We start from the raw sequence: 27225 nt of genomic DNA on the forward strand, positions 1-27225 counted from the left end.
AAAATATCGGATTAACTATAATTATCGATAAATTTTCTAATAAATTTAATTTTTGAATCAATCAATACTCTAAATGCAATTCTGAATTTAGTTCAAAAAATAATTAAGTTCAAGTTTCTCCGCTCTTGTCGCTTTTTTATTTTATAATTTTGGCGTACGCAAATAATGTCTGGTGGTTTTAACGCCTTTTAATATTCAAAATTTTTGCCGCTTTGAGAAATTTCATAACACCTGATTTTATTATTATATCTGGACCCAATCTGAATTTCAATTATTAATATATATATTTTTTTATGTCTATGCAGGTCTTCGACTCTAACATTAATATAGGGTTTAAGATATATATGTCATATTGTGAATAACAGACTATTTTACCACGAACCTTTGAACGAGTAGTAAATTATGGATTTTTCATATAAATTAATAAATAAGAAAATTTAATGGCGAAAATTGCCCAAAATTAATATTGTTTCCGGTTAAACCAGAATCTTAAAATGATAAAATCACCCTTGGTAAATGATTTTAAATCGAGAGACATTGAATCCCCATGGATTCCATATCCCATATGACATTTATATTACTTATATAAAAAAAGCCAATATAATATAGAATAGTGATCTGCATCGGGCCTAATTTTTCAAGCCCGGCCCGGCCCGAAATTTTTTTTATAAAAGTTTTGCCGGCCCGGCCCGAACCCGATTTTTTTTAAAAAAAATTATATCGGCCCTGCCCGGCCCGAACCCGAATTTTTTTAAAAAATATTAGGCCCGCCGAAGCCTGTTCGGGACGGGCCGGGCCCTAACTTTGCAGATCTCTAATATAGAATACTATAGAAATAAAGGGGTAGGGATAGAATGATTCGCAATAAAATATAATATCCATGTATAAAGAATAAATAATTAACATAGAATATTAATTTAAAATCGAAACTTTCTCAGTTAAAATAAGCATGAATAATTAAAGATATTATATCACGAAGATATTTATTTACACTTATAAAGCATTATAAAATGAATGACTTTTTTTTTTAAAAAAAGAAGATGTTATAGCATTTTTTTGCATTATAATAGTTAGGAATAGTGTTGTAAAACGGCTCGATTGGAGTCGATTTTTAAAAACGGCTAACGCAATATTTTATTTTGAATAATAATACGCAAGCTTGAAGATTTTGGTCATAGATTTCACAACCGTTTGAACATTCATTAGTAAAATCGAAGCGTAGGCAATTTTCTCCCCAAAATATTGAGTTAGCCGTTCTTAAATATCGGTTCAAATCGAGCCGTTTAACATCACTAGCAAAAAACAGCCAATGTAAAAAAAATAGGGAAATAACATTTAAGAAACTGTTTTTCCTAAAATGCATAAAATGAGGGGTGGGGGAAATAAGCGTAAATAATATTATTTAAAAACTATTGGTAGATTATATGAATTTGATAATGAACTGAAGGAATGTTTAATATAACTTTTTTGAATTGGATAAGATATAGTTAAAATTAAACATGTATTTGAAGTAAGGAGTGGGATTTAAATGAGAGAGATATGGGTCTGACTTAAATAAAGATTCGAGAGATATGGGTTAGAGCTAAAATATATAAAAAATGGTAATTAATTCCATAACCATTCAAATATTATATGATTGTAAATAGAAAAATAGAAGCATTACTAAATCAGCTGTTGTAATGGCAATTTCCTTTAGTTGGATCTTAATCCCAATAAGGATTGTAATGGTAATAATAAAAAAACAAACCAAATTATCCCAAGAGAAGAGGTCAAAATTTTAGGGAAGGTTCGCTTTTGAGGAAAAAAAAAGTTACCTTCAAGTCTTGATTCTGTCTCAGATATTTTTTTTGGCCCACATTCGGATTTTTATTTTTGACAATTTTTCGGCTTGGAATTCTCAATTCGTTATTTTGAATAATTTTGGCCAATATTGTTATTTAAAAACGCTAAACCTATAGACAAAAAATAATAACACGATCCTGGAAATTTTGCTCGATAGATGGCAGAAATAGGACATTTATGAAAGAGATCTCGAGGTTTGTGTAATATTTTTTTGGCTAAAAATCTTAATCAAAAATTGTGAATGAATATTAAAAACTCCATTATATTATTTTTCAACATTTCCATATTTAATTGATATAATTTATAAAAAAATTTTTAAATCGGTTCAACCAGGATTTTTAAAATATACCATTTTTTTTTCGGGTTCCGGGCCAAACTTGAAGGTCTCTAAAATTTATAGAATCAAATTTATGCCATATCTTTATATAATTAAATAAAAAAAAATTTGTATTACACTCTTTTATTTCCATATAAAATTAAAGAAAATAATAGCAAAAGCTCTTCTAAATATACAATTATAATAAGACCTACGCATTACTCCTGAATCACTATTAACTAGGTGTATATATTAATATAAATTTGATAGAAAGATTATATATCAAATTCACTATTATGACGTAAAATAATTATTATATTTTACAATATTTATACATATAAATAATTTATCGAGCTGATTATAGTTTTTTTTAAAAAAAATTCTTAAGTGTATTTTTTTAAAAGCAGAATTTATATAATATAAAAGTAAAATAATTAAATTCCTTTAAAAATTAGCCAACCCCGGTTATAAAAACAAAATAAAAATAAATAAACAGCCAAATAAATTATAGTTTTCTGCTGAAAAAAAAATTGATATTTGATGTGGACATTCCCAATATTATAAACTGGATTTTACCGACATTAGATATGGTCTAAGGCCTGATATAAGCAAAATCTATAAAAAAATCCCCTCAAAACTTTGATTATTAGTTTACAAAAGTGTATAACTCAAAGTTATTACTCTTTGTTTTTTTAAATGAAGCGGGGATCAAAACGATTCTTTAATAATTAGTAAATCCTTAAAGGATTAAAAAAAATTTGTGAGAGTTTTTGATTGATAATAAACTCGAACAGAGAAATTTTATCGAACAAATATTTTGAAACAAAAATACAGTTTATGATGATTTTTTTAAGTAAACTAATTGATAAAGGTAACAAGCTAACAGTTATCGAAATTGAAAAATTTATTAATCAAAACGTCTTTAAAACAATTTACTATGTAATTTTCATTAAAATAAATTTTTTTAAAGTTCAACCTCATTACAAACAGGTTAAGATTTATCCTTGGTTGTTACCTCTGTCACATTTTTAAATCGGGAAGCAGACCTGTTAAGCATTCTCTACTTTTTTCACTCTGGGAAAGGGTTCTAAATTCTTTGAAACTATCCCTTCAAATAATCTTGATTTATTACTTATAAACAATAAGCTCCATCACACCATTAGACTCAACTTAATTGCGAGATGGTCATACCAACATGAACACTATGTATAACGTATATTAACTCAAAAGGTTGTCCCTTTCTGCATTGAAAACGCTTTATAGGCCGATTTCTTGAGCCCATCGATTTTTACTAAAATGACAAGGATAACGTAAAACATAGGATAGTCTTTAAAATTTTCAGGAGCGTAGGCTAAGATGTAGGATCACGTTAGTAAAATTCCCAAAGGGTTAAAAAAAATTTAAATTAATGAACTCCCTTCTTTCTTAGAGTGATAATATTTATTATTAATTTCTCACTATGAAATGTGAAATATAATTTCTAATATATTATTACATTATTTGCAATTAATCTATTTGGTAAATTATGCTAAAATATAATATATTATACTTCAATTGATAGATTCCTCACAGACGAAATAAAGGGTAGACTATTTTTTAGATGGATCCTAGGAAAAGCCATATTTGTCTTTAAAAGTTTTTATTGTATTTTTTCTCGACGAAAGAAAATATTTTTAAAAATTTGAGAGTTTAACGAGTGAAATGGCGTTGATAGCGAGAACTATTGAGGTGAAGATATAGTTATTTAGTTTAATATATTTTTTAATTCGACTGATAATTGATTTGTATTTTTATACATTAGGAATGAGACAGAAGCTAAGTATGAATTAAGAGATTTACTCGGCTACTAAAGGATTGTAGACAATCTTTCAAGTTCTCAAAGTGTCCTTTAATGATAGATTGTTCGATTATAAAGGTATGTTAGCTGTTTTTAGGCTCCGACTAATTATTAAGTTTAATGATGCATTATATATATGTCCGCCTATTATTTTCTTTTTTGCAACACGTTTTTTTGAATCATATAAAAATATTATACTATATATCGTGCCAGTAATAATTTATTTACTATATTTCGGGGGGGGGGGTGTAGGAAGTAAAAGGAGGAAAAATCTTTAGGAGGGGAGGGATAATAATAGTCAGGAAATCGATAGTAGCTTAGCGGGATGAGAAACCACAGCTCGAGGCGACTAAACTTTGCCTCAAAAATGGCACAGAAGGAGGGGAGAGTTCTAACCCGGAACATTTGTGAACTTACTCACACCCTCCAGCATCAATCATGATGTTATAGCTGTCGCAGAACGCAGCCTGTAAACTTAACTTGTTATTCTTCTGCACCCTTTCAAACATGTTCTTAAATGATATGCATTGCATCACTTCCAGGAAGGATAATCTAGACGAAAGTTTAAGTTGAGAGAGTATTGCATAATATAATCAGAGCGTATTATATCCTGTATATACTCCATTAATGGATAACCCACTCATTACTGGATAGGTATTTTTAACTCTTATACCAATTTATCAATAATAATAATTAACACTGATATATATTATATTATTTCAGACCTTATGTAGTTTCTCTAATATTTTGAATTAGCTGTTTTTAAAAAATAGGATGAATCGAGGTTTTAACATCATGTTATAAAATCTTATAATAAATTGATCGATAAAAATAATAAAATTACAGTTATCGAAATATCTCAAGAACAAAAATAGGGTATTTCTGTTTTCTTTCTTTAAAATATTTCCTACCAATCATTGTCAGAAAACAAAATTTACGGGGAAAAACGAAATATTTATATATCATACAGTATTATTTATTTATTTATTCCACAATGTATATAATAAATATACTAGTTAAAATCTTTATACATTCATAAAATTATCATATTTTTTTTTATAAAGAGTTATCATATTCATTTTCTACAAGGTTAGAAAATTTCATCTAAATTCAAAAGCTACAAATTTGGTAATAATAATATGATATTCAATTATAGAATTATAAACGAACTGGTTTAATTTTGATGTTGCATTTTATTTCTTATATATGATGATTGTCACCATATAATTTACGTAATATCAAGTTACGGATTGAGGGGAGGGGGTTGGAAGGTGAAGTGTCCTTATAAAAATTAACGCGTATTTTTTTTCAAATATATTATATATACATATTAAGGATTTTATATTATTTGAAAGTTTTTTTTACCCTTCTGAAAATTAAATTCAAAGATTAAATATAAGGCATTACACATGGACTTTATAAGCACAATAACCACAACGATTTTTATTATTTGGCCAGTTATTATAATCAAATACTATAATCTTCTGGAAGAACCAATAAGTTCTCAACTTTTTAAAAAACGGAAACTCGTCAACAAGATGAGACTTGAAAAAAAGATATAATGATCCAAATTTCTCCTATTTTGATCCCATGATTTTAGGGATAAAACACCTCAAAAATATCCCAAAATGAAGGACACGTAAAGTAAATTTATCACAGAGGGAAACCGTAAGGCCTGATTCAGGATAGAATTGTAACAATAGTAATAGTTTTTCAGTTTCATCGCTGTGCGTCTTTTTTCGGAGTCTATATAGTAAATAACTCACGCCTAACAATTAAGAAAAAGATGTGGCCACTTATGTAAAAAGTCGTAGAATTATTCTGTAGTACAAATCGCCACCCGTTAACATTTATAAAGAATAATTATATGGGTTAACTCTGAATGGTATATTGGGTCAAATATCCCAGAGGTTTTTAAGTTTCATGCATTTGTTATTGGATAGGTATTAAAATATAAGCTTTATTTTGGTTGATGTGTTCTATGAATTCTTATTATTTAAATTGCGTCACTATCAAATGTTATAGATATCAATGTTTGAGTTTGTGAAATGATAGAAAAATTATCTGATTTTTATAATACATAAAGTTTCCAGGAAGAAGCGAACACTTGGTAAGAAATATGGAAAGAGTGAGAAAATAAATAGCATCAATCTTCTAATTTCAATCAAATTAATGAATTTCTAAGTTACTAAAGAATACGCGTATTTAAAATCAATCAAAAACACAATATTGTATAGTGCAAATATTGTATAAAACAATACAATAGTTTGGAACACCAGCCAGGTATAACTGTATAACTTATTTATATTCTCTATTAATTAAGTACTCTTCTTTAAATATAAACAAGTTATAAAAATTACATTACTAGATAAATTTAAAAAAAAAATATTTATTAAAACGATCCCATATTTGGCGACCATTTTAACCTTAGGCTTAACCTCGCCCAAAAGATAATTTTAGTGCAAATATAATATGTCACCTCGCGAAGTATATATTATCGATTTCATATTCATTATTTTTAATATAACATAATATAATTTCATTTTAATTTAATTTAATTTTAATAACTCATTTATAATATAAAATAAATTAGAACTTTATTAATAGAATATATGAATTAAAACTTTATTAATAGAATATATGAGTTATTAATAGCTGCTTCATTGTTTACGTAGGCTTTTACAGTTAGCAGTTTAATAAATCGCGAAACTGATATACAATTAATGGCAGGTTATATGTAGGTCTAATGTAATACAAAAAGTCTATTTCTAATTTTAATATTTAGTTTTTTAATTAGTACATTAATCAAAATTCATTCAATTAAAGACATTAAAATATTTGCATTAGCTTCTGAATATTTAGTTATAAAAAGTATAAGTATTGTTTTGTTAGCATAATAATACACATTATTCATATATTTTTTAAATTGAATTATATAAACGAAAAATTTCATTAGTTTTTAGATATGATTAAACAAAATAATATACTTATTCATAATTTATTATATTAAAATGGATCTTTTTTTTTTACTTTTTAAGAGGAGGATAAAATTTAAAAGTTTTCATAATATAATTTAATTTATTAAGTTGAAGTTATATTTATATTTTCGTCTTTGTGACGCATCTAAATTTTAAAACATGCATGCTAGTTTGCTTTAATTTTTTTTAAATAAAATTTTATGAAGTAACTGTCAGCGATTTAAACCGAACCTCAATAGAACCCTTCAACCGGTATTTTTTATTGAACTGAAACGATTTTGAACCGTTAAAAGATTTTCTATCTGAATCTGAACCGAAGCTGAAATGTCTCTGTCGGTTTAAGCCGATTTTGTGCTTATTAATGTGAAATTTATTACTAGAATAGTGATAAAATTCTAATTTACATCAGAATAGATTCATAGATATTATTATCAATCTTTGATTGATAAGTGTCAAAGGAAAAAAAATAATTGATGCTTGTACCGAGTTGGTCACTCTTAATAGCATACTATTCAAATTAATCGGTTATCTTGTGAATTCGGCAAAATATAATCATAGTAATAACTGGAAAGCTATATTTCTAAAAAATTGACTGTGTTACTCCTCTAGACAGGCCCATTATTGGGTTTAATCTTCAGTATATTTAAAAAACAAAAATTCTGAGAAAACAAGCAATGAATGATATTTTCAAGCGGCCTACTGCTTAAAATTTAAAATTCCTTTTAATATGGTATCAGATTATGAAATCAGAACTTCACAAAATATTTACTATTACCATAAAAATAATGATGCAGATCTCATTTGTTATAGATAAGGAATTGAGGTGTTCGAGTGGATAGTATTTGGTTCAAATCTCTCTGAATCATAATTATATATTTTTCTATAAATTTATTCGTATCTAAAGTATCTAAATCACATTTTAGAATATATATACAGATATAGCTATATCTAAAACATCTTTTCTTTTATATATCTCAATAAATCGATGTAAAAATAATAAGTAAATAATAATCGATCATTGAAGTTATTATACAATAAAATATAATTTAAACGATGATATAAACTGAATTTAAGTAATAAAATAATAAAAACAAAATTAAAAATATAAATATAATTAGTATAATATTTTTGTTATTGCCGTGCAAAACTAAAACAAATATCATTATAATAAAACATAACTTAAAATAACTATATATAACAAAGACCAAATACAAAATATAGATAATTCGAGTGATATTACTACTAATTTCATAAATATACATGGATGAATGAACAATCAATCTTGATTTTTTTTTAGTTGTCCTGAAAAGTCAGATCCGAAATAAAAAATAAAACTTATTTGTCTGCCCGGCCTGAATTTATTTAAATGAAGAAAAATTTAGTATTAAAACATTATTGCCTTGTTTCTTGCAAGAATTTTAAAATATATAATTTATTTGACAAATTTAATGATATAATATTTAAAAATTTAAGCCCAGTCCCTACCCGGCCCGTGACCCGTTCGGGTAGGGCTCGGGCCAGGTACGGATCGGGACGTGAATTGCAGATCTCTGGAGTAAATTGTCTGATATTATCTTGGCAATGCCGGCTATCCAACTTAGTGTTTTTCAACAATAAATTTATATTATTTCCTTATATATGTAATTTGAGCGAGATGAATCTTGAAATATAATAATTGCGCGGCTGAATAAAATTTTTTTAAGTAGATAAACATTGTTCATAAAATTAATAAGTAATATGTTTGTTGTATTTATAATTTAAATATTATTTATAATGTGCAATTTAATAATAAAATTTAATAATTGTAAAGTAGGTTTCTTGTTCACAAAAGTGTTCAAACCGGCTTTCAGAGGTTTGAACCAAACCGATATTTTTATTTTTTACGAAGCTATACTCTGATATTTATATCAGAACCTGAAAGGAACTAAAATTCATTATGGTTCAGATTCCTGATAATTATGCGCAATAGATGTATATAAAAATTAGAATCCTACAGTATTGATGCAAGTTTTTTGAATCCAATCCGACTTTGATCTGACCCGAACGGGTGTTGGTCGCCACGACTAATTTTTTTTAAGACTTGAATTTTATTTATTTCGGATCTTGAATTATAATATTTTTCTATGAATATCATTTTCAAAAATAACCAAGAAATTTGCTTAAAGAAAGAAATAAATAAAGAAAAAAAGAAAGAAAAAATTATGTTCAATTTTGTTAATATCAATTTTAAAAAATCTATTTCTTTAATTAATTAAAATTCATTTTATATTTTTCAAAATATAAATATCTATATAAATCATAATTTTATACAATAGATGGTGTTAATTAACATAATGATAAAATTTAAATAAAAGTTATATTTCTTATTATCAATTGCTTGAAATTAATAAATACTCTTTAATAACATGAGAATATACAATTACAAAAATTGATATGGTTTGTAATTTTAATTGCTTTTTAGATAATTTTATAAAATTAATTAAATAAAAAATTTAATAAAGTTTAAATATATAATACTACATAAAGTTTAATAGATAAGATATGGTATAATTTTTTGTTTCAGTATATTAATTTTATACTATTGACTGAGACCGAGGTTATATAGGTGTTTTTCTCATTTGCGATAATTTTATTTTAATAAAAGTAAACTAATTGTATCAATTGATATCATCATTAGACTATAAAATGAAGTCTCTTGTCTTTTATAAAATTGGCTACAACCTAATAGCTGAGCTACATAAAATGTCTTTTACCCCTGAGGTTGAACTAATTATAGGTGTCTCCAGGATTTCGCTAAGGGGAGGGGCGGCACTATTAGGTGAATTTTTTTCCCGTAAATTTTATTGGAGATTTTTAGGTTTACTTATTGTATGTTTTTGGCTATATTAGATATTTATAAATATAATTTTGGGTTTTCCCCTTTTTTTTATGTTAAAATGTTTTTTTTAAAAAAATTTTGAGTTAAGTTAATAACTTTTACTAATTTATCTTTCACTTTCTTCTTTATAATGGTATTTGAGGGGGGCGGGGGGTAAAATCCCCCCCTCCCCTATGTACGCATTTGGAACTAATTAAAATGTACTCATTTCTAATGGATAAATTAAAAAATATTGGACTCAATCTCATTGTTAAACTAAAAATATGAAATAAATTTCAACCTAGAACTTAAGCCATTAAAAATGATAAGGCGAAAACCAAGATGTTGAAATAAAAATATTTGCTCCAAACACTAAATATAAGTTGATTTTAACCTCCAGTTAAACTATAATAATGCACTTCATCTCGTGGTTTCAAACAAAAATGGCCTTAAACCCTGAGGTCTTTTTTATATTTTAAAAAGGGTTAATAACTAAATAAAGACTTAAACTTGGAAGTTAAACTTTGAAAACAACTAACTACAACTCAAAGTTTAAGAAATAAAATGGGATTACCCTGACACGGTCAAATGACAGATATTTGACTGGACAAATATGATCAAATTAAAATAAATGTTTTTTAAGACAATATTAATTCTATTTTATATATATAATAGTAAAAAATAAATGTATATTAAATTATATTTTCTAAATTCTAAGTTATTGCTTCGCTTTCCCCTTGGCAGAGCCTTGTTCTAATTAATTTAAATCTTATCATTTTCTTTAACATTTTTTAATCAATCTTAGGTTATGATATACTCCTACCAATCTTCTAGTTGTCGAGATCTTCAATCGGATTTCTTAGACACTTCCCTCAAGGTGAACAAAGCCCAGTCCAGCAACTTGAGCCCTAAATCTGATTGTTTTTTATGAAAGTTACTAGTTTCCATATATTTTGGATATTAAATATACCGCCGCTTTTACTTCTGAAATTTATGATATCACTTAAAATATTTTGACATCACTTTATAAAAACGAATAATTTTTGTATAATGTCATATGCCTCATCAAACTCAAGTAAGACTCTTATATTGGGGATCCAATAAATAATCAGCAGTTTATTTTCTTTTCAAACGTATCTTTAATATTTTTTCTTTAGGTTTGTAAATTTATATAATCATGGACACTATTGTATTATGTGTTTCCAATATTAAGAATATCGTTTTTTACGTGAGCTAAGGTCAATAAGATAGCTTAATGTATATGAATAGTATAAAATGTAAACAATATTAAATGAAGCATTTTCTCTTTATTTATTAGGATTTTAAATAATTATTAAGTTTTGACTTTTTAAAAACTGTAAAATTTTTAATCTTTAGTATTAAATAATACGAAATAATAATTTATTATGATCAAAATAATTTTAATTTTCCATTATGAGGGAAAAATAATGACGCCATCTTGCGGATCTATTATTATAGAATTAAAGTAGAATAAAAATGATAAATGATTTTTTTCCAGATTTAAATTATTTATAAATAAAATTTTTTGAGAATATTCGAGTAGGATTTTTGGTCAAATTAATCTTTTGAATTCTAAATCGTTTTTGTAAATATGATTTATAAGTAAATCTTTTGTGAATAAAAATCCTTACCTCATAATTTTGATTTAAAAAATAAGCCATTTTGTTAATAGGCATAATCGTTTTATTTCATTTCTATGACAAAAAATTAGAAATGAAAAACCAAAGCAGCAACAGCTGATATTCGTTCAACGATACTTCAAAGTACATTTTAATGAACGATTTGTCAATTAAGGTATATATGATATGTCATTGGTATAGAACCTGGAACTCTGAATAAAAAATGTGGTTAAGGTTCTTGTCCTAATATTTCTTGAAGTGCTTTGCCGTTCAGATACCTGCAGTAAATTATATCAATTAATCAGCTGTAATCATATTATGGAGATCACTTAATATTAATCATTTCCCTTTGAAACAATTTGCAAATTCTAGCCAAAATTATTCTAAATAACAAAATTTTTAAAAATTCTAGACTAGTATAGGTCTGCATTGGGAAGGTTTTTTGCCCTCACGCATATGGCCGTCCATACTTTAAATAGGCATGATTGGGTTTTTAAAAATATTTTTAACATTGGGTGGGTCGGGCGAATTGAAAAATATTATAAGTAGTGGGCGGGCATGGGCGGGTTAATTTTTGATATTTTTCTGGCAAAATGAGCAGAACAGACTTCATTTATTTAAAATAATAGCTTTATTTCATAATATTGCATATTATATATGTTTAATTAAAAATAGAGCCACGAGCCATTAAAATAATTTTTAAACATTAAGGCGGGCGGGTTAAACAAGATTTATAGATAAATGGGCGGGAAGGTGGGTAAATTTTTTTTTAAAATTATAAGTGAGCGGGTGGGAGGGTTAAATAAATTAAGCAACAAGTGGGCTGGCTTTTCCCATTGCAGACCTCTATTCCAGACAGCCATTATTTAAAAAAAGCAAAACAAATCGTCACTAGTCTAAAAATCTTAAGTCAGGCTTGAATTTTGTTTTTTACTAAATTCCAGCCGAGCCTAAAATTTTGATGTCTGCAGGATATTTTATTTATCAAAACAAATATCCAATGCAAAAAATATCAATTGGCAATATAATTTATTAAAAATCTAAAATCGCTGCAATAAACGTATAAATGTAACAAATTTATACAATAATAAATCCTTCGAGAGTGATCAACTTATAGAAGTCTCTGAGTCTTATTCTAGTTTATAATTCTATTTGTTTATTTAATACTATTTTGTATTTATGCTTTAGAGCCAACTTACCCCTATTGAAACAAAACTTTATGCATATTTTGACCACATAACTAAGGTAAAAAAAAATTCCAATAAAATAAACTATAACGTCCACCAGTAATAAATTTATTTCTTTTTCTTACAGCCTTATTTATGTTTTGGAGCATAAAAATATTATTTTTTTGAAAAAATGTAAATGTAAATCCAATATCTGTTTTCCCTTGCTGTTATTTGTTCAATCTCTTATTGAGGGGTAATTAGATCTTTTTTTCATTCCATTTTTATCAAAAGGATTTTCAAGCTGGATCAAAAAACTTGTGCAAAATAAGCTGGCTGAAATTTTCCAAATATTTTTGATGACCCTAATCTTCATAAAATAGTTACTACAAATTTATTCTACAATACAAACAGGGTCAATAAAAACCTTTTCAAATATTTTTATGTAACAGGATTGGCCGGGTCGTGACCTGCGATTTCGTAGTTAGATAAATCTGGCTAATTAATGTGGATAAAAAATTATTTTTACATAATTTAATCGTAATTATTTTATCAAAAAATGCACACTATAAAATTATTAAAGAAATTATAGAAGTTTCTAAAAAATTAAAATTTTTCAGGAAAATTATTCATTTTCTCAGGGATATTTTCGCTAAGCACCCTTATTTCCTTCGAATAATATGGTCAATCGATGAAATTCCAATTGTTTTGAAAGTATTAAAATAAATTAAAATTTTTCTGTTCTTTTGATATTTTCTTCAAATAACTAGGCCTTATGATTCTCTTTATATAACAACTCGAACGCCCAGGGAACACTATTAAGAATTTTCATTAATCTAATCCATCTTATTGGAGAGGCTTTAAAATAGATTTTTTAAAATCTTATTTTTGCCATAATTAAATTCTTTTAATATTGTTTGATATTTTTAAGTCTACTTACCTTATTAGAGGCCTTCATATCTCTTTTTTCGCATGGAATTTTAAATGCTAGAAAAATAACAAAAGCTTTAGAAATGAGACAACGTATAACCCGTGAGTTTTAATTTCTGCGATAAAATTGAAAATTTTTATTTAATTGCTGTTTAAACATAATATAAAACTTCGCTGTTTAATCATAATATAAAACTTCGCTGTTTAATCATAAGATGAAATTTCAAGAGTATAATTTCGCCTCATAAACTTACCCAAATATCTTTATACATAATTTAGTTGTCTATTATAAAAACCCTAACAGTGAGACACATTTTTATGTAATGTGTATCGTAATAATTTTATTATTATAATTATTGAAGGGAATTTTTTTTTTTAATATTTATGATTTTTTTTGTCATTTATTTATTCCCTAGTGTACTATTTAATTTATTATGCCCAAAAATATTCATGATTTTTATTTTGAGATAACTTTGAATCGGGATTAACAAAAAATTAACAATAATATTTTTATATGGTATATACATTGTTTTTAAAAAAATATACGATTTATCCAAAAAGCTGTATATTTATTAATTATTATTCTTTAATAAGGATGAAAAAAATATATAATCATTATTTATGATAATAAAGACGACTGAAATCCATTATATCTTCCATTTCCAATATTTTGTATGATCGAATTATATAAATTCTGCTGATAAGTTTGGATAATATTTTTTATTTTTAACAAAAAAGAAACTTCTAAATAGTATAATTCATGATTTACAGGTAAATAAATTCATAATTTTATGTTATTTGAAAAATTATTTTAAAAATATATACTAAAAATTTATAACGATGAAAGAATTTGGTCAGAGATATGAAATCTGGACTAAAAACTAAACTCTTGTTTCCGATTTCAAGATCAGTTCTGAGGGTATGGGTTCTAAAACCACTTTCAGGCTCTAAATTTGATCTGCATGGGAATTATTTTTAAGAAGAAAAAATTAATATTATTGGTTTTCTTTATAACTAGTGGAGTCTTAATAACATCTTTATTTGGAATTATTTTTTATAATATTGATAATAAAATTTTATTACTATTTAATTTAAATATTTTATAACCCAAATTTTTGATGCATTGGTATAAGAACCACTGCAATAGGTAGCTCCAGAGCCGGGCTAGCACATTTAAATCTCTCATTCAATCATAATCCGCCATCTTTTGAGTTCTAAAAAAGGTTAGTCTTTCATAACGCGTCAGTTCTAAGACCAAAAAAGATTGATTTTTTAATATTGTATATATATATTTGATAAGGGAAATTATATTATAACTTTATAATTTTAATAATTTAATTCATATGAAAATCGTTAATTAAATATTGCCCAATTTATCAACATTTATTTATTTCCATAGGATTATTTTAATTTTCTCTATTTAAAAAGTTTTGATGGATTGGATATAGACTAGACAGATAAAAAACTAGAAAAAATAATTAATCAAATTTTTTTATAAAATATAGGTGGCAATACTAGCCCTTACATCAGAACCCAAGAAATTTTTATTTTATAAAGCAAAAAATTAGATCACTATTTTAAAATATAATGGGTTTAACTAAACTGCAAATGCCAAGGTAAACCACATTGGCCAAGAAACATTAGGTAAAAATTTTATATCTATTAAATGTTGATAATTTTTTTTATGTAAAATTATAATTTTACCAAAAAAGAGAAACTGTTTAGTTTCTTAGGTATAATTTTTAAATGTATTAATTGAAGTTAAACCCATGATAAAATTAAAATATTCCATATATTCAATAATAGAGTAATATATAGGAATAATCTTTTCTTTAATCTATTAATAGATGGTTTAAATCGGTAATTGCTGTAATTGGCGTTTATTTTTGTTTAAGTACAATAATTTTTATGAGCTTGTAACAATTGCAGAGTTATTTTATTTTCGGACCTTAATTATATTTAATAATTGGTTTAATTGTGAGACTATGAGACTAACGCCTGAGCCAGTAATTTCTAGCTGAGAGGCAACTGTTTACATAGGGGGGGGGGGGTGGATAATATTTTTTAAAAATAAAACAAATAGTTTGGCATTCATATAAATTTTTTGCTATTCTTATTAAAATTTTGTAAACGACGATTCTTATTTTTACATTTTAACACAAATAAATTAAAATCTAAATTCTGTATTATCTTTTCTCCATAAACAATTAATATTGAATTTTGTTTACGTCGATTTCTTTGAATCTCTAGTGCTCGATAGAACTCTCTTTAGTGTAAAGAATGAGGCCTCACAAAAGAAGCCATTGGTACCCAATGAAGTTGGCTGCTTAGTAACATTTATACAATTCTTTAAATGCAAGAAATAATTTTTTATATATAATATTTACGATATTTTCAAAATTATGTTTCTTTAACTTCTGCGCTAATAATATTTTTGCTATTTTCATTTCATGATTTAACGTTTAATATCCATATTTAAATTTGATAATGATTCTAATGGGGTCATTTTGTCTGATATAAAATAATCAGGTAATTTAATTTAAAAAACTATCTATAAAGTAATTAATAATTTTATAATAATTCTTTATTAAAGAACTACAATTGAAGTCCTTTTCAAAATCAAAATAAAATTTGGTATTGACTAAAAAACCTTGAAAATTTAGCGTTTTACGTACTCTTGATGATTTTTGAGGGATGAGATCAATTTTTGATATCAGTTTCTCAGCCTTAATTCTAATCAAATCAAAAGAATTATCACTTCTTTATTTTTTAATATATTAGTTGTGGAATCAATTTTTTAGCATTCACTATATTAGTACCTACTGACTGTAGATGCTTATTAAGTGGATCTATTGTTATTAATACCTCATAAATCAAAATGGTTAATATAATATAATTTATATTAACGCATTTAGATAATATTTGCAGTTTACCTTAACATTTGTAGTTCGCATTTGCAGTTTATTCAAACCGATTTTGAATATTTTTTTTTAAATTGAAAAATTGATTAATTTTAAATATAAAATGAACTTCACGGTATCGCGTCATTACAGAGAAACCATTACAGAGAAAACATTTACAGAGAAACTTTTACAGAGAAAACAATTAAAGAGAATGTCGTTTAAAGAGAATTTTTTTATAGAGAATTATTTAATAGAGAATGTATTTTACAGAGAAACTTTTACAGAGAAAACAATTAAAGAGAATGTCGTTTAAAGAGAATTTTTTTATAGAGAATTATTTTATAGAGAATGTATTTTACAGAGAAACTTTTACAGAGAAAACAATTAAAGAGAGAATGTCGTTTAAAGAGAATTATTTTATAGAGAAAACTATTATAGAGAATTTTTTATGTTTAAAGAGAATTATTTTATAGAGAAAACTATTATAGAGAATTTTTTATAAAGAATATGATTATTTTATAGAGAAAACTATTATAGAGAATTTTTTATAAAGAATATGATTATTTTATAGAGAAAACTATTATAGAGAATTTTTTATAAAGAATATGATTATTTTTTAAAAAATTTGTGTAATTATTTCAAGGAAAAAAATTTTTAGTATTTGAAATAATATTAAATATTATAATTACCTTATATAATGTTGTTAAAAGTTACTTTGGAAATGTAACTGTAATTAGTTAAGTTAGTAGCTAAATTTGGAGAAATATAAATAGTTACAGTTACTAGTTTTCTTTTTTTAAATATAACTAGTCACTACTATTTTTCATAAATAACTAGCGAAATTTTTATAGAGAAAACTATAATTATTGAGCTTTTGGTGTAATTTATCGGTGATTTAATATCATAAACCTTAGATAATCTTAAAATGATGATAAATAAGAAAAAAATGTTATATAGAGCGCTTCTTATATTTTGTGAATTCCAAATTAGAGAATAGAATACCATTTGTATATGAAGTTATTATAAGATAAACCTAGATAAAATACCAAATAAGAGGTTAGCAATGTTCATTTCGAAATATCAAATAAATTTTTATTCATAATAAATCCAAATAAACATAGTATAAATAATATACCAATATAAAAAAATACAATTATATTATTAAATTAAACATTTAAATTTAAATTGTGGGATAAAGCCCTTAAATAATCCATCATGGTTCTTGAATGGAAATCTTCAACAATTAGAAGAATCCTTTTGGATCTTTCTCGATATTCTTTCTTTGACACTGGAGCTAATAGTCCTAAAGAATATTGTTCCAATTTGTAACTATTAAGGCTATCTTCGTCTTTGAGAGCTATAAATGAAAAGATTTTTAAAATTTAAAATACAATATAATTACTAACTCTTTATAAATTTCCAGATTGTTGGATGATGGGAACTTATATGAGACGAAAAACTCCGATGGATGCCAGCCCTCTACAGAATTATTTGTATTCGGTTCACTAGCTAGTGTCGATTCATAACAATTCCATAGGGAAATACCAAATATTGGAGACCTCCTCTCCATCGCTATCATTTTCCCAATCCATGTCTCTTCAAAATATTCTATCAAGGGGGCGAGAATAGCCCTATTTTCTTGATAGAATATGGAGGCACATAATTCCTCAAATCCGTGAATTACGTCCTGAACTGGGACATATGCCAGTGACATTAGCATCTTTATATACATAGCAAAATTAGTTTCGCTTTTGTATGCATTGCAAATGCGGGGATTTTTCTGAACCGTGCGCCATATGCATTGCGACATATGGAACAGACACCCGCGCATTGCAGTCATTGGAAATGACTGTTTAAAAGCAGATAAGGCTGCTAATTCAAAATCAATCATAATAACTTTTGGATTTAAAAAAATTTGGAAATTTTTAATTTGATTGAAAATATTAAGGTAATCTTGTTGGCGACGTGATGCCATCAGAACATAAATAGCGGGAATAATGGTTTTATTATGTTTCATCCCGTGGATGGTGTATATTTGCTGGAAGAGAGGGGGGCATGTTTTGAATGTGCCATCTGCATACCATTTATCGCATGTTGATAAAAATTGTAAATTTTTAATGTTAGAAAATATTATGCATCGGTGATCATGATGACCACTATCATAAAGTAAAAATTGTTCATTATTATTGGATAATTGATATTCGATTGGTATGACCAAGTCAATCAGGCTTACAGGAACGGCAGGCGCTCTTCCTACTTGGCGTCTTTTCCTTTGAATTGTCCTTTTAATTAAGGAACAACTGGGCATTTTACCAGTGGCGGCTATGGATATATTGCTAGATATATCGGCTATTATATTATTGGGCAGAGATTGGGAACTAGAAGCCACTTGTTTAATTCTATTTAGCTCTCTTCTTGCTTCAATATCTGCAATGTCTGGTACATGGTTATGTTTATGATTGTGGAATATAGGGATTCCGTTCTTAGTTCTTGCACGTCCACTGCATTCGTCCACATTGAATTGAATACATCTCCAATAGGTTGTTTTTGTTTGGTTAGATGTTTTTTCCTTTTGAAATAAGTAAAAATCAAGAAGTAGTAACTTATTGTTTCGACTACTTAAAATAAATTCAGCCATAATTTAAAAAAAATTTATCAAAATTTAAAAAGAAAATAATTAAATTATTACTTAAAAAAATAATTAAATTATTACTTAAAATATTCTAAAATGGTCTTTAGTGACAAACATTTACAAAATAAACAATTATAGAGAAACTTTTATCGAGAAAACAATTACGGAGAAACTTTTATAGAGAAAACAATTACGGAGAAACTTTTATAGAGAAAACACTGATAGAGAATGTCGTTTATATAGAATAACATAACATAGATTGTTTTCAATTGATAAACACTTTTACTGCCATAAAAATATTTTGATAACCACATAGAGGTTTACGATCGTGTGTCACATCTATAATTTAAAATTTGTAACCTTCGAAAATTTTATTTAAACATGATATAAGATTATAAAACTTTCTGAAATTCAAAAATAGAGTTTTGCATTGTGTCAATTTTACTCTATTTTAATTTAATGCTACCAAATATAATGATATAAAAAAATTAAATTTTATCTATTGGACCGATTTCTTTCAAAATTAGTATCTCTTTCTAAAAAACTCACTTTATTTCAAATGATGAACAAATTTAAGAAAGTTTAGCAAAAAGATAATTAAGATATTAATGTATTAAATAAATGATGGTAAATTGAGATGTAAGATTGGTCTTTTGTAAGTATTTCATACATATAGAAATATTTAATATTTATAATAAAAGTTAACACATAGTATATGGCCAGTAGAAAAACAATATGCACACCCTAAGTAATAATTACACAAATTTATACAAAAATGTTATATATTATATAGATTAACATTTTTTATAATATAATCATATTCTTTAAATAAAATTTTATAAAAAATTCTCTATAAAATCATTCTCTGTAAAAACATTCTCTATAAAATCATTCTCTATAAAATCATTTTCTGTAAAAACATTCTCTATAAAATAATTCTCTATAAAAAAATTCTCTTTAAACGACATTCTCTTTAATTGTTTTCTCTGAAGTTTCTCTTCTCTGTAAAATACATTCTCTATAAAATAATTCTCTATAAAAAAATTCTCTTTAAACGACATTCTCTTTAATTGTTTTCTCTTTAAACGACATTCTCTTTAATTGTTTTCTCTGTAAAAGTTTCTCTGTAAAATACATTCTCTATAAAATAATTCTCTATAAAAAAATTCTCTTTAAACGACATTCTCTTTAATTGTTTTCTCTTTAAACGACATTCTCTTTAATTGTTTTCTCTGTAAAAGTTTCTCCGTAATTGTTTTCTCTGTAATGGTTTCTCTGTAATGGTTTCTCTGTAATGACGTGGAACCGAACTTCACACATAAAATTATAAAAGGCATTTTTTTAAAAAAAAATCAGCCACCATATTTAAAAATAATAGTTTTATTAATTGCATGCAAATATTTTTTAAATATATATTTTTTTTAGTAAATCTATTAATTTTTAAATTTTCACTTGTTACGAGTGTTTTTTTTCAAATTTTTACTTGTTTATTTTATATTCAATTAATAATATAAAAATTTTAATATTCTTCTCAAATAGAAATTTATTAAACCCATTTAAAAAAAAAATCATATTGTGTGATTTATACCTTTTCTTGTTATAATATTATATTGTTACATATTTTTTGTAAATAAATATTATATTATAGTTTATTATTATATACTCTTGAAATATAATACAATTAATTAATTTTCAGAAAGAAATTATATTTAGTTTCTGTTAGCCCTCTAGTAATATAAATTTCTATTCAAAATTAAAGGAATTTAGGTTCATCCGGATTAAGAGTCTCGTGCATAGGAATAGGTATAATAATAACTAGTATTATATATCTGTACTTATTGATTTACCATTTTAATTATAAGGTACATGGATAACTTTCGCTAATCAAATAGACGATCAAGTTTTAAATTTACATGTTTGTTAATAAAAAACTATATCCAGGTATGAAAACTTTAAGACAAAAAAAATAGGGTCCTGGGAATAAAAGTTTATAAAATGGTTAGGGATCAGGTTTTGGAGTGCATAAAAAAATATTAACTTAATATTAATAAAATAACTATTTATTTTCCATTAATTATTTTTTTATTCTACTTCATATAATAAATATAATTTAATGACAAAAAATTTAATAATCAATATGTTTTAATTTTAAATATTATATTCAATAAAACAATCATAACATCTTCCAAAATATCCTCTTTAAGATTTCCGTACAAATCTGAAAATTGAATATCAAGAAAAATTGGATTATTTTACTTTCTTGATTTATGTTTTTATTCCAATATTTTAATTTCTAAAATTGATCTAAAAATAAGATAAGCAACGTATTCCTATTGTATTATTGGCATACTTTCATAATAAAAATTTATCTAAAAAATAACCGAATATTTTGAAAAAATGTAAAGAAAATGAAAAATGATTCCAAGAATTTTTTCTTTTCATTTTTCACGTATTTTTTTTTGATTGAACCCTCCCACTTTTAGAAGGGGTTAGGTAGGTTCGGGATCAGCAATTGAGCGAGGGTTCAGGTTCACCTCCCTGTTGATTTAATCTAACGAATCCCGTAATAGTATAATATTTTAGTAGATGATGAAATAATAAATTTTTTTAGAAATTTTATTGCTCAAATATAAATTGTGTCCTTATTCAATTTTAAAGAAAAAAAATTGTTCAAGAATAAAATTTTTGAACATTATAAAATTAAGCGATAATAATAAATATTATTATTATGATTTGAAAAAAAATCAGAAACATACTACTTTTATAATGCTTACAGTAATTTCCTTCTTTTTGTCACACTCACTACCTCTTTAATTCATCGTACATAAACTCTATAAATATAAGATTATTTATAATATAGAAAAATGGATAAATTCAACTTAAAAAATAGCCTTTTAATTTTATAAAATAGCAATTATTATAATATTAATGATTTCTATTAGTGGGTATTTTTTAACATATAGAAGAACAAAGTATTTTGATTATGGTATAGTTTATTACTGTTAATTTAAGGTGGCAGAAGATATCCTTAAAATAGCATATGAAAATGGGATTAACTATTTTGATACTTCTGAAACTTATGCCGGAGGAAGGTATACATAATTTTAATGGCCATTCTGAACAATTAAACTAACTTTGTTTGAACCAGAGCTGAAATTCTATTGGGCAAGTTATTAAATAAATTGGATTGGAAGTATAATTAAGAATTGATGAATTTTTTTTAAGAACGTATTATTTTTTTAACATTACAGAAGATCTACTTATGTAATATCAACCAAAATTCACGCAGGAGGAAAGTACAATATAAAAATATTGAGAATTTTATAATTGAAGAATTATTAACTATTTTAAGATATGAAACTGAGAAGGGCCTCTCCCGAAAGCATATCATTGAAGGTTTAATTTTTTTTAAAACTTTATTCAATTAATAACTACATTATTCGCATTTCATATTTGAGAATTTTAAGGTTTGAGTAAAATATTGAATATATAATAATTAGGGATGAAAAAAACAGGTAAAGACATCCTAATTAATATATATTGTCTGCCGATTGCTCTAAAAAGAGAATAATAATAATAAAATTACAATATGTGGGTTATATGTGCAATATAAGATATATAACTACCTATACCTACCTTCATAAAATGATTTATAATAATAAATAAAAGGTGTCCAAAACTCTTTAAAAAGATTACAAATGGATTATGTTGATATAGTATTCGCGAAACGTTACGATAAAAATTTGGTGACTATTGAAGGTAATAATAATTTACAAGCAAATATATAAAATTAACATGTAAATTTATCGAAATATAAATTTATTGAAATATAAATCAGAAATCGTAAGGGCCTTCACTTTCATCATAAATAAAGGACATGCATTTTATTGGGGAACCACAAAATGGTCGCCTACAGAAATAATGGTATAGTTTTATGTCATTTAACATAAAAAAAATAATAATACTTTCAAATTGTAAAAAAAAATATTATTTCTTTTTTCCTGATATGTGGAAAATTGCTCCTACCTATCCCCCATTCGTGTAAGCACTGGGACTAAGGGCTGTAGTTAACTAGAGTTAGTCTATATAAGATGGTTTATAATTTAGATATCATTGAAACCTATATATTTTATAGTTAAAATATATACATTACTATGTTTATACTATTTAAGGAGGCATACTCACTCGCTCGACAATTTAATCTAATACCCCCAATAACCGATCAATTGGAATACAACTTGATGACTAGAGAAAAATTTGAGATATCGATGCAAGATATGAATCATAAAATAGGCAAATACACCATACAAATATTTATAATGTTTTGATATAAATATATTGAGTTTAATTTTAAAAAAAAAATATATATATATATATATAAATTCCAAATTTTCTATTAGGCTTAGGTTTAATCATCCATTCTCCCTTAGCTGGTGGCATACTCACAGGGAAATATGATGACGGTATTCCGACATATTCTAGAGCCTCATTAATAGTAAAATTTATTGATATTATAGGGTTAATATTGGATTTTTTTTTACCGTAGTCCATAATATACACTATTTTTATATAATTGATGTTAAAGTTTAAACTTTAGTTTTTTATAGAAATCTGACAGTTAGCTACTAAAATATTAGAAAATAGCATGACTTTTTTTTCTATAAAGATTCGAATTTATGAGTCTAGTCTAGTCTATTTTTAAAATACAAATAGAAGGATGAGATATATTTCTTTCGGCCTAGTTTTAGATTAAAATAGTTTTATTTATTTTTTTAATTAACCCTTAGTGGCGGAAAAAAATGATAATAATTTTTTGTTTTTATAATAGTGAAAGATAAGTTTTATTTTTATCTATATAAATAAAATACAATTTAAATTTATAAAAAAAATAATAATAAGAGGTATAATATGGATACCACTTTCCCCAGCCTAATTAGGAGGCATAAAATTTATTTTAAAAAATGATCAAATAAAGGAAAACGTTGCATTGATTGCACAACTCCATCTAATTTAAACCAATAAGATAAGAGCTTAATAAGCCAATAAAAATATGTTAATAGCAAAATAATAGTTTCATATATAAGGGTTGTATTACAAAATTTAATATAGTAGGCTGAGTGGAAGAACGTTTGCCTTTGAAATGTTAAGTCCTAGGTTCGCATCCCGTTGATGTATAAAAAATTTTTTCTTAAAATTTAACATTAGAGATATATATAGTCTCCCTCGATTTATTTAACATTAAGATGATAGGAAAATTGATAGAAAAACAACATTTAACATTAAGATGATAGGATAGTTGATAGAAAAAATAAAAATTAACATTAAAATTATACGAAAACGTTCATTTCTTGATTAAGGAGGTTATATATATACATATAACTTGTGTAGCAAATGGTATGAACAAAAATATATTTAATTTAATATTTTGATGGTTTCAGATGAAGTAACTTTCGCTAGTAGAAAATAAATGCATCGTACGCCTCAAAGGGTTAATAGGAATTGACGAATGAATAATTACATTCACTATTTCTAAAGTGTGCTGATATTGAGAAAAATTATTAATTTCATTTTGAAGAGTAAATTTTACTAATGTTTTGCGTTCCTTTAAACTTTATTAACTTATCAAGAACGTAGCAATCATTTGAATCTAAATTAAATAGTGTTTTGCTTCACTAATATGATATCAGGGTTTAAAATTTCAATTGCTATATATTTTCCTCCAGTTTACCTAATATCTAAGCGAATGTTTGAGGTGTTAATAGTCGAGTTTGTTAGACTCCTACTCAAGAGTCGCAGATTTATGAGCTCGAAGTGGATGTGTGAACACAAGTTTTAAAATTGTCGTGAAATCGAGTCAACTTTAATTTTTTAATATCATTTTGTTTTAATTATATACAAGAGGCCGAATGAACAAGACTGGATCATATCTTGAGTTAAAAATGTTCATGCCTCACATATCGAATTCATAATTTGATTTCTCGATTGGAATACATTATTTAGATGTCTCTAGTATTAACAACTTGAGTTCGCAACTTGAATTTAGGAACTGAGGTTCAATCGAAGAACCAAAATTAGCTCGATTTCCCGATTAAGTTAACTTTAGATCGTTAACAGCATTCGGTATTACGCTTTGTATTTTATTAAATAATTAGCATTTTAGCAATGGAATTAATGCCATTGCATTATTTATATATAATAAAATTTTATTAAAAAAAGAAAAGGTTTCTTGAGATTATAAAATAATAAAAGAAAGATGGATTTTTTTTAAAAATTACAATCCCTACATTTAAACGTATATGACTCAAATATTTAAACGGGAGCGGCGATATTTAGAAAAATAATAATTATACTTTTTATAATTACAGACGCAAAACAAGTTTAAGGAAAAGTTACTGAGCGACCAGGGAAGGGAAATGCAATCCAAAATGATAAGTCAGCTGATATTTTTGGCGACTACTTTACAGAGTACGGCGGCTCAGTTGTCTATAGGTAAATTTTAACTGTGTCTTTAATTTTAAATTGAGAATCCCTTATTAAAAAAGGCTCTAATTTAAAAAAAATGAATATAGAATCCCATATAATTAATATTATTAATATTTTTTTTAAATTTTTAATATATCGAAAAAATTATTTATTTTTGAGTAAACTAAGAATTCCTGAGAATCTCCAGTGGTCACTAAGTTAACAGCGAATTCTCGTATCACATTCATATGCAGGATAAAATTTTGAATTATATTTATAAAATGTATACACATTTAAATTTGATTTTTAAATAGGTGCGATCTTAATGCCGTTTTAATATAATGATGAGCTTTTTGATATAATTTATTAAAAAATAATTAGACATTTACCAGCAATGAAATTATAATTAGATATCAGTGCTTGATTAAATGTATTGGAATTTCTTTTTTGTTAGTAAAAAATTTCATTTATAAAATTGTGCAAGAGATTTAAATAATGAAGACTATTGTATAGAATATTTTTTAATTTTTTTAAAAGAGATACCTTTCTATATCCTAAGCAAAGGAGAGAGGATCAATTCTCGAAATTTTTGAGTGAACGATAATGTAGAGGATAGCATAGAATGGAATAGCAGAAATATATGCTAATGAGGGGCAATTTATTTTGAAATAGTTTTGAGCTAAAATAGTGAAAATGAATCGTTATAGAAAGTATTGATAGTACCAATAATATTATAAAAAAATATGAATTATGTCTTATTATTTTTTAGCATGGTGTCTTCGAAATAATGAGTGTTCTTGCGTTTTAATGGGTGTAACTTCCGTCGAACAATTAATAGAAAATTTGAAAGCCATAAATGTAATATTTATTCAAAATCTTTAAATTAAATTATGTTCCAAAATTAAAGTTGTTACCAATATTTAAATTAAAATCAATTTTTTATTTACATAAATTAAAATAAAAACAAAATTATCCAAATGCTATTGTCAGAGAAGCATAATTAATTTGAACCAATATAAATGCCCCTTTAAAGCATTTCAATTTAAAAAATGAGAATTTAATAAAATTGGAAATATATACTTATTTATATAAATAAAATAAAGCTGCTATCGATATTTACACCCAAAGATGATGGAATAGAATTACGAGAAGATATGGGAGAGAAGTTAAACATTATTTTTGACAACGATCCAAAAATAAGAATAAAATCCGTAAACTTCGATGACAGCTGACTAGTGGCGGGACCTGGCGACGAATCCTTGACTAAGGATCAACGACAGGCCCGCAATAGTGATATCTATAAGTACAGTAAAATTCAAAAGTCTAACACTAAAAAAGGAGCCATACTTACCGTGCAAAAAGAGCAAATGATTGCTTTCAGATCTAATTGTAGCGTTCAGTAATGTTTATATATATATATTTGTCTTCTCAAAAGAATAATAATGGTTTCTTTTTTTTTTGACATAACATATTGTTAAATAATAAATCGTCCTAAAATCTTTGTTATCATTTTATTTTATAATTAAATTTTTTTAATATTCCGATGTAAACGTATTTTCGTCATTTAAAATCGATTATTGCTTTTAAAGCATTAACGTATAGTGTTAATTTATAGTAATAGTCAATTTCTCCATTATGTTTTTATAACATTATCTTTCAAAA

General features: G+C 25.5%; 2 protein-coding genes across 3 annotated transcripts in view; one reads left to right on the forward strand and one right to left on the reverse strand.

Moving 5' to 3' along the window:
• LOC135928977 (glucose-fructose oxidoreductase domain-containing protein 2-like) overlaps nt 1-27225 on the reverse strand; it is a 60262-nt gene that overhangs the window by 16508 nt on the left and 16529 nt on the right. The window contains exon 8 of one of the 2 annotated variants that reach the window (XR_010572437.1): nt 22982-23183. The exons of the other annotated variant lie outside the window; for it this stretch is intronic. The gene's annotated coding sequence lies outside the window, so the exon portion shown is untranslated. Of the gene's footprint in view, nt 1-22981; nt 23184-27225 lie in introns of those variants that run through there. 2 annotated transcript variants of the gene reach the window in all.
• LOC135928978 (voltage-gated potassium channel subunit beta-3-like) lies at nt 14244-27042 on the forward strand. The gene is made up of 14 exons (XM_065465448.1): nt 14244-14337; nt 20861-20904; nt 20964-21001; nt 22114-22193; nt 22250-22294; nt 22353-22397; nt 22454-22497; nt 22771-22860; nt 22940-23025; nt 23274-23394; nt 23502-23596; nt 25467-25590; nt 26333-26421; nt 26667-27042. Exons 1-14 carry the CDS (start codon nt 14327-14329, stop codon nt 26793-26795), a joined length of 1041 nt encoding a protein of 346 aa, XP_065321520.1. The 5' UTR covers nt 14244-14326; the 3' UTR covers nt 26796-27042.

This window comes from Gordionus sp. m RMFG-2023, chromosome 4 (genome assembly GCF_954871325.1).
Source record: "Gordionus sp. m RMFG-2023 chromosome 4, tfGorSpeb1-WG-v2, whole genome shotgun sequence".
NCBI lineage: Eukaryota > Metazoa > Nematomorpha > Gordioida > Chordodea > Parachordodidae > Gordionus > Gordionus sp. m RMFG-2023.